This window comes from Nicotiana tabacum, chromosome 6, assembly GCF_000715075.1.
Source record: "Nicotiana tabacum cultivar K326 chromosome 6, ASM71507v2, whole genome shotgun sequence".
NCBI lineage: Eukaryota > Viridiplantae > Streptophyta > Magnoliopsida > Solanales > Solanaceae > Nicotiana > Nicotiana tabacum.
In genome coordinates, this window is record NC_134085.1 from 76,153,446 (window position 1) to 76,168,278 (window position 14,833).

Consider the following 14,833-nt stretch of genomic DNA (forward strand, 5'->3'; position numbering starts at 1 on the left):
GTACATTTTGGTGATCTCTTGATTACTCGGCTATTCTATTGAAAATGTTAGTAATAAACAGTTCATTATTTTTACTAGTACAAAATCATCCATTTAAAATTTAAAAACAAGTTTATAATAAAACAGGAAAGGAAAAGGACATAATGGAAAATTGCATTAAAGGATAGAGAAAAAGGAAAACTGGGTTATAATTGGAAGAGAATTTATATCATAAGGTCATTTAAATGTAACCATGGATTGGTTTCTATAGAAAGATTAATCAATAACCTTAAAAGGAGGACACACAATAAGTAACATTATAATAGTAGTATTAAAAAGTCTTTCCACTAAAAAAGGAAAAATATCCTGTGTTGCCATCCCAAGCCTTGATCCACCCCTCCACATTCTCTTTCTTTCCCCTAGACTAGATTTCATGGTAGATTCTCTCTCTATCTTCTCCATTAATAACCTTGTATTTCTCATTTTCCCATGTTTTCACCCTTCACTCCCTCACTACTACTACTACTACATAAGAAGCCACCCATAAACCATTTTCTCTATGTGAAAAACAACACAACAAATTAAACATGGACTTCATTATCTATCTTTTCCTCTCTTTCTCCATCTCCCTTATCACCTTTCTTCTCCTCCGGGCAGCGGCGGCCGCCCATTTTCGCCGCCGTAAAACCCGTCTCCCTCCGGGAACACTCGGCCTCCCTTTTATCGGAGAAACCCTCCAGCTAATCTCCGCCTACAAAACCGAAAACCCTGAACCGTTCATCGATGACCGGGTTTCTAAATACGGCAATATTTTCACCACCCATATATTTGGTGAACCGACGGTTTTCTCGACTGACGCGGAGACGAACCGGTTCATTTTGCAGAACGAAGGCCGGCTCTTCGAATCTAGTTATCCGAGTTCCTTACAGAATTTGCTAGGGAAGCATTCGCTGTTGCTCATGAGAGGCAGTCTTCACAAAAGAATGCATTCTTTGACCATGAGTTTTGCTAATTCTTCTATTCTTAAGGACCATTTGTTGGCCGATATAGACCGGTTGGTTAGGCTTAATTTGGATTCCTGGACCGGTCGTGTCTTCCTCATGGAGGAGGCCAAGAAGGTAATCTATATCGTCCTACAAAATATTTTTCATTTAAAAAAATCAATTAATTTAAAATTTTGTTGTTAATATTCCAAAAAGGCATATAAAAATTTCAATTAAAAGAGAGTGATAAGTGTATTATTTTAGTGAAATACTCTTTTTTATTAAGCTATTAAATGAGTTTGCAAATACCACAAATATAAAAGATGAGGGAAGTGTCGATTTTTGTAATTCAACGAATAAGATGTAAGCGGCGCATGCCAAGCAAAAAAGGAGAAATGAGTTTTCATGGGTTAGAGAATAAAGAAATGGATAGATGAGTCAGATTTCATATGCTTGGTGTTGGTGGGGTACGTATATCATAAGTTGGGCTAACTTTAGTGTACACCAAAGGAGTAGTATTATGCATGTAATAAGTAGACAGGGGCGCAATATATGGTATGTGGTAGTAATTATCACGAAAGCATAAAACCACATGTGCATGTCCATCAGAAAGAATGTGATGTTATCATTCTCCTTCGTTTTTAATATTATGCCTTTAGTTTTCATCTAAAGTTAGAAGGTTCCATTAGTATTAACAAGTGATGGATGTGCAGATAACGTTTAATCTAACAGTGAAGCAACTGATGAGTTTAGATCCATGCGAGTGGACAGAGAAGCTGATGAAAGAGTACATGCTTGTGATTGAAGGATTCTTCACCATTCCTTTGCCCTTCTTCTCTTCTACCTACCGCAAGGCCATTCAAGTAAGTGGAGTATTATATATATAATTGTGTTTTTGGAGAATATACTACTCCTATTAATTAATGATTGGTTGTTATTCAATTTCAGGCGAGAAGGAAGGTGGCGGAGGCGTTGGGATTAGTGGTAAAAGAGAGGAGGAAAGAGAGAGGAGGAGGAGAGAGATTAAAGAATGATATGTTGGAGGCCTTGTTTGAAGGGGACGGCGTCGAAGGATTTTCAGATGAGGTAATTGTGGATTTTATGCTGGCTTTGCTTGTCGCTGGCTATGAAACTACGTCTACTATTATGACCCTTGCTGTCAAATTCCTCACTGAGACACCCCATGCTCTTTCCCTCCTCAAGGTGCTCTTTCTCTCCCTCTCTTCTTTTCATGATATTAAGCTTTTGTTAGATTAGATATATGAAATTTATTACAATCTTAAATATATATGTCATTTTTCCTTCAATTGTGTGGTACGGTGATCACTTGATTAATGAAATGGATTAGGTCTTATTTTTTTTAATTTTAAACAGCTAATTTCTTCTCATTGAAATTTGCTGAGGTGCACTTAAATTGGCACAAATACCATGATTATAAATAAAATGTCATGTCACAGTTATTAAAAATAAATGAGCATATTAAAGTTAAATAAATGTTAAATCTAAAAAAATTAACCATCTTTTTGAACACATAAAGATGAAGAGTCATATTATAAAATAGAATTAACTATGGAGACCTAAATAATGATGAATTTTTGCGTAGTGGACCCTAAAGTTGCTACCACATGTTGGTCTTGTTTTTCTTCTTCAATAGTAGATGAATTATCTTCTTATCTAAATTCTCATCCAAGCAGGATCTCCACACATTCCCCGCTCCCCGCCGCCTACAACAATACACTTGGCATCAATTTCCACACAGTACAAACCCAAGGAATAATTTCTCCCCCAAAATTTAAAGTCCTCATATTCTCGAAAATGGCAGTCTCCCTTTACAACCAAAAACCTTTGATCTACGTAATTCTTTATTGACCTTTTGCTAGACTCAGTACTCAAGAAACTAAAATCGCGCCACCTTTTAACTTATTTAATTTGTAAACCAATATTTTAAATTCTAAAGTATATTTTTCTTTAATTTTTTTCTTGGGGTGGGGAGGGGTTTTGTTTCTCTCAGCTGGTGATCCTCTATCCGAATCTTCCTCCAATTCCTCGTTTTTTATTTCAATATATTCACTCGCTTTCAGTTTTAGTAAAAGAAAAAAAAAATACTTCGTCATATGCTATGTTCCTTGGATGCATGTTTCAGTTTGACCTTTTCCCTACTCTTATTATATATTTAAATTCAAAATGAGATACACGAATCTTTTAGCTAATTTTTATAGGAATAAAAGGTTTAGCATGTAATTAGGAATATTTAAACCCCAAAAAATGAATATAATTTCATAAAATGGCCTTTGTGGCCGACAAAGTAGAGAGATTGGCAATTGGTATACTCAAGAAAAAAGATTGTTCGGTAGCCCCATGTGTCCCTAGCTAGACTCTTTGTTATATCAACATCACACGTGCATCTAAGTTCATACCACATACCACATTGAATCCAATACCCTTTCTAGAAATATCAATATGCCCCATTACTTTATCTTAATTTGCATGTATTATTTTATTGGTAATTGCTGGTATTATGTGACACAACACAACCCAAAAAGATAAGTGGATATCGAATGCATTTTGGACCCTTGCGAGCCTAACTTGGAAATCTTTAATGTGTTTTTACTTGAAATACAAAAAAGAATTGACGCATTAACATATATTCCCATATGTCCACCTTATTATTAATATTTATATTAACCAATAGAACATAACATAAATTGTAAGTATGTGTCATTAATTGTTGGTGCAGGAGCAAGGCGCTTTTGTTAATTAAAATACTTCTTCTATCCCATTTAGATACTCAGTTCAACATGCTAAACTATTTAAAATAAATTTTGAGTAGATTAGATAAAAGTATTCCTTCTGTTCCAATTTCTGTGATGCAATTCAACTTTCAAGAGGTAAATGAGTTTTTTTTTACTATTATTTTTTTCATTTTCCTTTTAAATATTCTGAATTATTAATTATTGTGACTTATAATACTTTTTATGTAGTTTTAAATATGTAAATTTTATTTTAAAAAACTTAGAAATTTTATGTCCAAATTTGCGGTCTAAGAAAGTTGACTTTTGAAATTCAAACGTATCACGTAAAAACGGAGACAATATAAATTACAACTTTTAATAATTTAAAATATTTGAAGAGAAAGTTGTATTAAAAAATTGTTTGAATGTGTCATGTAAAGTGGTACACATAGTTGTTAATTTTTCAATGGAGAGCATAGTTTACATGTACTAAGACATGTGACCTATAGTCAAAAGTTAGGGGTGAAAGTAGTCAGGTAAAGAGGAGAATAGTCAGAGAAAAGCAGTAGCATCTGGTCTATGCTCTGTAGAATAAAGGAAAAAACTGGATAACTAGGGATACAACCACTGGACAAAATGATGTTGCCTTCTCCTTAAAGCCTGAACATACTTTTGCACGCCTACGTTTGTCTTTTTATTTTCTCTTTAAATATTTTATCTAATAAATTGGGTTATTTAGTTACACATAAACCATCAATTTTACATGTTGTAACCTATTGTCTTTCTATATATATGTTGATATAATTTATTATGTGCAGTTACATATAATTATTTGTTTGATGATATAATAGTGCCTAAGTATTTTTTATATTGCTAGTGTATAGAAGCAGAGGTGGAGCTAGCACGCCGGTTACGAGTTTGGTCGAACTTAGTAATTTGGGTTCAAGCTCTGTTTTTTCTTGAGGAAATATATATTATTAATTTAGAACTTAATAACTTAAAAAAATAAAATTTCGACCCATTAATTTCAAATCTTTGCTTCGCCCCTATATAGAAGCTAAACTTTTATTTAGTCTTTGCAAAGTTGATTAATTCTTTTATGGCTTCTTAACCTTTTTAATTAGTTCCACTAGGATTCTCTTTATGAATTTTTTATGCATATCCTTTAAATTTATGTAAACTTATTTTCTTTTTGGTTCATTTAAAAAAGATGAAGTTTTCATAGCCATATTTAAGATCATAAGTTTTAATAGAACTATAGCCACACAAATATTATAATATATTTAAAATCACAAGTTTTATAAATCTTTTGTGGCTCGTGCGCTCTCAAATAAGAGCAATAGTTGATTTAGACTATTGTAAGTTGAAAAAGGGAAAGAGTTTAGGAAAAAGGTGTATGCTGATTTTTCAAATTAGAAGTCAGAAAAAGTTGACAGCATATTGGTGAACTTGAACCACGGCTAACTTAGATGACTTGTCAATCTGATTCCTAATTTCTTAGGAGGGTTGAGTCTATTGTCTGCTCTGTGTGTGTTAATTGCAGCCACATGCCCACCATTTTTAACTTTTCCTTTCGTATTACCTCATCCCAATAACTCTGATCTTTGTTCTTTTTTACTCTATCCTTAAAAGCTCAAGTCCCTTTTTTTGCTTTTTATAATTGTAATATGGTTTGATATTTTAGCATTAATTAATTTATTCTCTCGCTTTTCAAGTCATTATTTTAACAACTTGCCTATACCAACTGAAATTCAATAATCTATCAGACTTTTTACGCTTGCTAATTGAGTCGTATTTATTTAATAGAGGAGGAGGAAATAATATCTTTTTTGAACACAATATTAGCCTAGAACTTAGCGAAGATGAATTATTGATTATATTTAAAACTTGTTTTGGCAGGAGGAGCACGAAGAGATCAGGTTAAGAAAAGGTGATGTTGAGTCTCTACTGTGGGAAGACTACAAGTCCATGCCCTTCACTCAATGTGTAAGTGCTTTATTTAACAAACTCATTATTATTTAGCTTAAATTTTCTTATCCGTTCAGCCCTCATGATATACGCCTATGCTTTTATGTTCAGGTTGTTAATGAAACTCTACGAGTAGGTAACATAATTAGCGGAGTATTCAGGAGAACTATGACCGATATCAATATCAAAGGTAAGATGCTCGTCTTCTTGTTGGTGAAAAGGGGCGATTTCCCTCTCAATGTGTGTAACGTGGCACTTCCGATATGACTGTGTCACAATGTCAATAGCCATCAATAGCGTATTCTCGTCTAATGTCATTAATTTGGGGGACGACCAGGCCTATGATTACTTCAATTACCATATGCACTTGTTTAGTCATGACAAGACCATGGTTATGTTCTTCATATGATCAATATTTGGTACTTTATCTAATTGATTGAGTCTTATGATATCCTTTCAGGTTATACTATTCCAAAAGGTTGGAAGGTTTTTGCTTGTTTCCGAGCTGTTCATCTAGATCATGAACATTTCAAAGATGCCCGTACATTCGATCCGTGGAGGTGGCAGGTGCGTCACTATGTCCATATCTCTCTTTACTACTCTTTCTACCTGAACTCCCCTGTTACCAAAATAAAGAAAAGTAAAACGTTGACTTACATGAATAAACATTTACCAAAACTTCTGTAAACAGAGCAATGCAGGATCAACGAGCTCACCTAATGTATTCACTCCATTTGGCGGAGGACCACGGCGTTGCCCTGGTTATGAGCTTGCTAGAGTAGAGCTCAGTGTTTTCCTTCACCACTTAGTGACTCGTCATAGGTATGTTCGCCTTGCTATGTCGATATCACTTTCCAAACACAAAGTGTAAAGATGGTTTTGTTGGTGCAAATTTTTGCTTTACAGTTGGGTACCGGCTGAACCAGATAAATTAGTTTTCTTCCCGACGACAAGGATGCAGAAGCGATATCCAATTATCGTCCAACGTCGAAGCTTGTTTGACCCATGTAAAGAATGAGGCATCCGTGTTAGCAGAGAGGAGAAGAGGAGTAGAAAGGCACTTAAGGTTGTAGGAAGCAAAGTGGTAGTGAATGAAATTGCATGAAAATTAAATAAGACAATGATATATAGGTCGAGCATATACATAGGAAATTAAATTATTTTGTAGTGAAGTGAAGGAAGATTTTATTTGTTGGTTTATTTATTTTTTTGAGCTAGTGGTTATAACGTAAAGGGCAGGAAATTCTCAGCAGAGACCAGTTTATCACCTTCCTGCTCCCTTCCTCATGAATCCTAAGATTCCTAACTAAGAGAAAACTTAATGGTTTCCAAATGTAAATGAACACAAGTCTGTTTAACGGCATGTAAGCAATTTCATAGGTTGCCAAAGGCGAGCTATGAAACTGCATACTAGCTATGTGGACGGGTGAGATGTGCGCTAGGGGTGTATATGGTTACAAGATGTACTTTCAAATGCGTGTAAAAATTTATTAAAATAATAATAAATACAAGTGAATATGAACACATAACTTTAAATATATACTGGACATAAATTTAAGTGTAGATTATTAGATGAGCATCTAGCAAGAGAGCACTGTGCAACTAGATCTAGCGGCAGGTCTATTATGCGAAACTTTCAATAGAGAGGCAATCTCAAACTTTGAGGAAATCAGAAGGGCAAAAGGTAGAATCATCTAAGTTTTCTTCCTAAGTCCTCATCAGTGACGAGGGGGCCAAAAAGTTTATCCCATCCAGAAAAGAATAAGTAGATGAAAGTCATGCAAGAAGAGATGAAATCTCTATAGGAAAACGACATGTACATGTCGAACTTTCAATTGGTAAAAGGCCCTCACGTGCAAGTAGGTCTTTCTACTCAAGAAAAATAAAAATGACAAGTTGGTCAAATACAAAACTCGATTAATGGTAAAAAAACTTCGAACATAAGAAAGTTGTTGATTTTGATAATATTTTCTTACATGTTGTCAAATGACTTATATTCGAATAATTTTGGGCTTAGGAACTAGTCTAGATTTTGAAGTGGAGCAGTTGGATGTGGATTTCTTCACGGAGATTTAGAAGAGGATTTATATGAAGCAGCCAAAAGGATTTGAAATAGCTGGAAAAAAAATATGGTGTGCAAATTGAATAAGAGCCTTTATGAGTTGAAGCAGATACCAAGGAGGTGGTATATGAAGTTTGACTCATTCATGAAAAGTCAAACATAAACAAAGACTTTTTCAAATCCATGTGTATACTTCATAAGATTTTCTTACAACAATTTTATGATTTTGTTGTTGTATGAGGATGACATCTTAATTGTAGGACAAGACAAAGAGATGATTGTCAAGTTGAAGGGAGATTTGTCCAGGTCGTTTGACATGGGCCTAACACAACAAACTCTAAGGATGAAGATTGTTCGGGAATGAAAAAATAGAAAGTTGTGGCTATCTCAAGAAAAGTACATTGAGCGTGTAGTGGAACACTTCAACATAATTAGTACTAAGTCCATTAGCACACCTTTTACTAATCATCTAAAGTTGAGCAAAAAGATACATCCTATAACAATGGAATATGCTGCTATGTGGCTTGAGTTAGACAAGCTGAGAAGGATCTTATGCCACATGTGACTGGACTAATGAGACCATAGCTAGAGTTTCTTATCTTACCAGTCGAAAGTCTGATGTATGCATTGGTATGCACCAGACTTAATATTATCATGCAGAACGTTGTTAGCAGGTTTCTTAAAAGTTGGAGAAAAAAAAAACATTGCATGCAATCAAGTGAATACAAAGGTACCTGAGAGGTACTACGAGAAACTGCTTGTATTTAGAGGATGTAATCTACTCTTGAAGGGTTACACAAATACTGATATGGCAGGTGACTTTGATAAAAAAAATCTACTACTAGATACCTGTTTATATTTTACGGGGAGCTATATCATCGCAGTCGAAATAATGTTCCATTATAAATAGATCATCATTTCATTCATTTTCAACACACCAAACATTAAGAGCAAAGTATCACAAATAAGGTGTGAGAAAATAGTCATGAGAAAAATAGAGAGTGAGTGATATTATTGTAAGGTGAGAATATCAAAAGACGATTATATCTTTGAGTGTTATAGTGGTCTTTGGAGTATTTTACTCAGGCCTATAAGTTATAAATTCCTTACTATACTGATATAGTTGCTCTTCTTGGGGTTGTGAATTTCTCCCTTATTTAGAAGGATTTTCAACGTAAAAATATTAGTGTCGTTGTCACTCTTTTATTGTTATTGATTACATATCTTGGTGCTATGTTAGTATCTCGGTTTTATTATAGTGGATATTATTTTTGTAGCATATTTACTTTCACAATTGATTTCAGAGCACAGGTTCTGTTCGTTCACAAAAATGGTATTCAATATCGATAGTACTATACTTAGTAAGAAAATATCTAGAATAAAGTACGATGCAGTGAAATTCAATGGAGATAGTGGTTTCTCAACATGGCAAGAATGATGAGGGATCTGCTCATCCTACAAGGATTATATAAAGCATTAGATGGTGATGCCAAAAAGCCCGATTACACGAGACTTGAGGATTGAGTTGACTTGGATAAAAGATTTCTAGTACGATCATGTTGCACTTATTAGATGGCGCGATAAATAACATCATTGATGAAGATACTGTGGATGAAATTTATACAAGGTTGGAAAGTCTATACATGTCCAAAATTCTGATAAATAAATTATACCTAAGTAGTTATACGCACTACATACGGGTGAAGGTACAAATTTTTTGTCTCATTTAAATGTGTTTAACTGAGTGATCACACAACTTGTCGGCCTCGTAGAAAAAATCGAGGAAGAAGATAAATTCATCTTGCTTTTGAACTCGTTTCCATCTTCGTACGATAATTTGGCAACAACCATCATGCACGGTAAGATCATCATTGCGTTGGAGAATATCACATCGGCTCTTCTACTCAATGAGAAGATAAGAAAAAAGCCTGAAAATCCAGGACATGCTCTCATCATAGGAGGTAGAGTCAGGAGTCATCAAAGGGGTTTGAGCAACTATGGTAAATCTTGAGCTTATGAGAAGTTTAAGAATCGATTTAAATCAATAGACAGAAATTGCTACATTTTTGATCAACCAGATCATCTCGGAAGAGATTACCTAAGTCCAAGGAAGGCCAAAGGTAAAGAAGAATGACAACAATGCAAATGCCACGGTATAAAATAATGACAATGTTATTCTTTTCATAAATGAGGAAGTGGAATTCATGCACATGGCATGTCCAGAGTCAGAATGGGTGGTTGACAAAAAACGTCTTGTTATGGCACACCATTTAGAGATCTTTTTACATATATGTAGCAGGCTATTTCCGAATTATGAGAATGGATAACACAAGTTGCTCAAAAATTATGGGGATAAATGACATTTGTATTAAGACAAGTGTTGAATGAATATTGGTTCTAAATAATGTGAGGCATATACTTGATTTGCGGATGAACTTGATCTTAGGAATAGCCTGCAACCGAGATGGATACAAGAACTATTTTACAAATTAAAAATGGAGACTCACCAAAAGATTATTGGTTATTGCAAAGGGATTTCTTGTGGCACGTTGTAGAGGCGAAACACAGAAATATGTTGAGGAGATTTTTATAGATTTGTGGCTTAGAAAAATGAGCCATATGAGCGAGAAGGAATTGCAGATTCTTGCTAGGAAATCACTAATTCCTTTTGCCAAAGCCACGATGGTAAAACCTTGTGCCTACTATTTATTTGATAAGCAACATAGAGTCTCATTTCAGACATTGTCTCAAAGAAAATTACATATACTTGATTTCATATATTCTAATGTTTGTGGTCTAATAGAGACAAAATCGATGGACAATAATAAATATTTTATGACTTTTATCGATAATGCTTCACGAATATCATGAATTTTCATCTTGAAAACCAAAGATCATGTATTTCAAGTTTTTTAGAAATTTCGCACTCTAGGGTAAAGGGAGACGGGTCGTGTCACTATCCAAAATCTTCTATAGAAGTCGTGATGGCACCTAATTTCTAAAACTAGGTAAGCCTAACACTTAACGTCTATTTAAAACAGTAAAACATGATATGACATAAAAAAGTTTAATAAAAATGTGAAATAAGAGTAATACAAGCCACAACGGCAATACTCAACAAAACTCACCAGATCTAGGTAATATATAGTCACAAGCTCTAACTGAATACACAGGAATATCCGTAAATACAGTGCTTTCTGAAATATATAAACATTAGAATTAAAACAAGTGGGTGACTTCGAGGCATGTTGTCGGATCATGCAAGGATACCTTGAAGTCTCCGGTGTACCAAAAGCCTCACTGTTGCTCAGCCCGATCTGAAGTACCTGGATCTGCACAAAAATATGCAGAAATATAGTACGAGTACACTATAAATCGGTACCGAGTAAGTAACAAGACTAACCTCAATGTAGTAGTGACGGGTTCAAGTAGTTTGATACTCACTAGACAAATAACTTGTATAATAAATATATCAAAGAAGATTGGTAATTGAAATATAAATGAAAATAATAATCATAATCCCTTTAGAACATGTAATAACAACTCAGTGTAATAAAATTCATCTTTGACATGAAACATCAAATAGAGGTAAGGCATGTGATAAAATGTCAAATACGGCCATTAACTCAGGCAATTGCAAAACGTAAGCTTTTAAAAATAATTATGAGAATAAAATATCAACCTCGTCTTAACACAATCACAACAATAAGAAGACACCCGGAAATATCACATAGCATCATCAAAATGTCACCCTTATTACGCTGCAATGCACATAACAATGGTATGCACCCTTATTTCGCCACATGCGCATATAGCCATCCTTATTTTGCCGCGTGGGCAACCCGAGATAATGTCACCCTTATTTTGCCCCACGTGCACAAAAATAGACACAATCGCACGGCCAAAAACTTCGTGCTAACACCCCCAATCAATCTGCTCAACTTGTGCACAAGTGCCATGGTACCATAAAAATGATAATGCCAAGTGCCACAATATCACAACAATGGTACCACAGTTTCCTCAAATTGCTAAGTCAATAAAATGATCATGATCAAATAGTCATAAAGGGATCTCACAAGTTTCTTATAAAGTTCATTATCACATTAAGGTATTTTAATAGCCTATGGTCTATTCTAATCAAAACCTGTCACGACCCCAAAATTCCACCTTTAGGATCGTGATTGCATCTAGTCTCTTAGACTAGGTAAACCTGACACATGATTATATTTAGCAGAGATAACCAACTTAACTATTAATTATAAACTGATAAATAACATAACATAAATGAACTGAACAATAGTTATACTTTTTCAAAAACTAGTTGTACGGAGTCATAAGCTCTACTGAGATACCTGGATCTGTACAAAAATACATAGAAGCATAATATAAGTACATCACAAGCGATACCCAGTAAATATCAAGACTAACCTCGGTATAGTAATGACGAGGTTCAAGTTAAGACGCTCACTAATCATATAACATGTGAAAAATATCACGAACCAAAGATAATTAATTATCTAATAGAATTACACACATGGCAGCTCATGCCCACTCTATCAATCACCCTCGCACGACAAAGACCTCATGCCACAATATAGGTTACACTCGCACGACAAAGACCTCGTGCCACAATATAGGTCACACTCGCACGACTAAGACCTCGTGCCACAATATATACCAAAACCGCATGACAAAGACCTCATGCCATAATATATATCACGACCACACGGCAAAGACTTTGTGTCACAACATATACCACAACCGCACGACAAAAAACTCGTTCCACGACATATACCACAAACACATGGCAAAGACATCCTGCCACAATGTATATCACAACCCATGTCAGTTATCAATAATACGTTCAAGAGAAATTCATCAAGAATCAAATAATGTAATGCATGCTAATAACTCTCTTTTTTTTTATTTTTTCTGTTATGCCACCAAATATTTAACAAAATATGAGATTAAAACTCCACGTAGGTAAATTTACCTTAGCAACTAAAGTAAATGACAGAGATACAGATTAGCACATTGGAAACAACACAACAATATATGTAATGCATGACACAGAAAAGAAGTCATACCACCACACTAACCTCATAAATAAAATACCTCCAGGCCATCACATGTTAACCCTACATAGCCCCCTTGTCTCGCCGCATGCGCAACAATAAAATAAATGCACGTCTTGTCTCGCCACACGTGCATCAATAATTATCCCATCGTGTCTCGTCACATGCGCAAACCTGATATATACATAGAGCCGGTCTTGTCTCATTGTATGTGCTATGTCAATAATAATAATAATAGCATAGCGGAAACCTTGCGCAAATACCCCGACAATCCGCTTAACAAGTCCACGTGTGCCAAAATCACAACAACTCAACATACCAACAATTTTCATTAAGACATCAACTCACAAATCTGTCAACGCAGTGCACAAGGATAATCAATAAGGGAAAAAGGTTGGGTGTTCAACATATATGATAAATTCAACTAACCCAAATAGCAACAATTTCACAAACGCCCAACTTGGACAATTAAGGAAATAAAATCCTAAAGCATAATCTCTAACATGAAATATGAACTCAAGTAATCATCCACAATAGAAAACATGCAATGTAGAGATCTCACAATCAAAATAAGGCAATAAGAGAAACCTCGAGTCAAATCCGGTGATAACCAACACATATACGCCATTGTATATACTCATCATCTTATGTACACGTCGTTCACATAGTACAAAAAATGCAATTAGACCAAATCCTACGGAAAAGTTCCCCCCACAAGGTTAGGCAAGATACTTACATCAAAAGCCCTCAATCAATACTCTAAAAATATTTTCCCTCTAAAATTCACCTCCGCTCTGCTCAAATCTAATCAAAACCGACTTAATAACATCAAACAATCCAAGGGAGACCAATTGCAATTAATAAAGTCAAGATCTTTACACAATTTTTTAAAAGTCAACCCGGGGCTCGCCGGTCAAAACCTTGATCGAAGGGTAGATCTTGACTACCCATATCCCCACGAGTCCAAATATTTGTTTGGTTTTCAATTCCGAGTCAAATTAAACTCTCGAATATCAAATTTTTATTTTTCAAGACATAGTCAAAATCTCCAAAATAACTTCAAATCTCATAATTTACATGTTAAATCTCATAAATAATCATGTTATATAATAAAAAATTGATCAAAATCATTTAACCAATAGTTTTGTATGAAAATCTCTCCTCGAAATAGCCCCCCACCGAGTCTAGGACTAAAAATGTGATAAATGAAGCTAAGTCCCCAAATACACAATATATAACCAGCTGCAGATGTCGCATTTGTGACCTTGAGTACACATTGCTCGCAAAAGCGAACCTTTCCAAACCCTCAGAAGTCGCAAATGTGACATAAAGTCTGCAAATGCGATACAATGATCACAAATGCGGCATGTCCAGTCCCCAACTACCTATCGCAAATGCGATACAAAACCTCGCAAAAGCAGATAGCCTAGAGTCGCAAATGCGACTCCCATATCGCATTTGCGATACATGCCCAGTTCCCCCGAGATTCAAAAAAGTGAGAAATGTCTTGCAAATGCGACCATCTACTCGCAAATGCGAGAACATCACACCAGCAAATATCTGAACCTCACTCAGAACTATCTGGAACACATCCGAAACTCACCTGAGCCCCCAAGACTCTACACCAAACACTCACACAAGTACATAACCATCATACAAACTCGCTTTCTCTCTCAAAGCGTCAAAATGACATCCAAAATCACGAATCAGACACCAAAACACATAAAAATCACAATGAACTTCAAGAATTGCTAGAAACACAACCATGTGTCCAATTCCTATCAAACCAACTCGGAATGATACCAAATTTTGCATACAAGTTCCAAATGACATAGGGACGTATTACAAGTACCAAAACCAAAATTCGAACCCGATAGTCATAAAGCAATCCTTGGACAAACTTAGGAAATTCATAAACCTTCAAATTGCCATCTTTCGCCAAAAAGTGCCAAATCAACCCAGGAGTCTCTGAGTCCACTCCCGGGAATACGCCTAAGTTGAGAATCACTATCAGGACCTAACGAAATCATCAAA

At 35.1% G+C, this 14,833-nt stretch overlaps 1 protein-coding gene across 1 annotated transcript; it reads left to right on the forward strand.

Moving 5' to 3' along the window:
• The first annotated feature begins 566 nt into the window (after window positions 1–566).
• On the forward strand, window positions 567–6,680 carry LOC107785062 (cytochrome P450 90A1-like). The gene is given in 8 exon segments (NM_001325393.1): window positions 567–1,097; window positions 1,676–1,825; window positions 1,911–2,165; window positions 5,594–5,680; window positions 5,774–5,852; window positions 6,123–6,229; window positions 6,354–6,484; window positions 6,569–6,680. Coding segments are annotated over 8 exon segments (1,452 nt in total).
• Window positions 6,681–14,833: the final 8,153 nt, after the last annotated feature.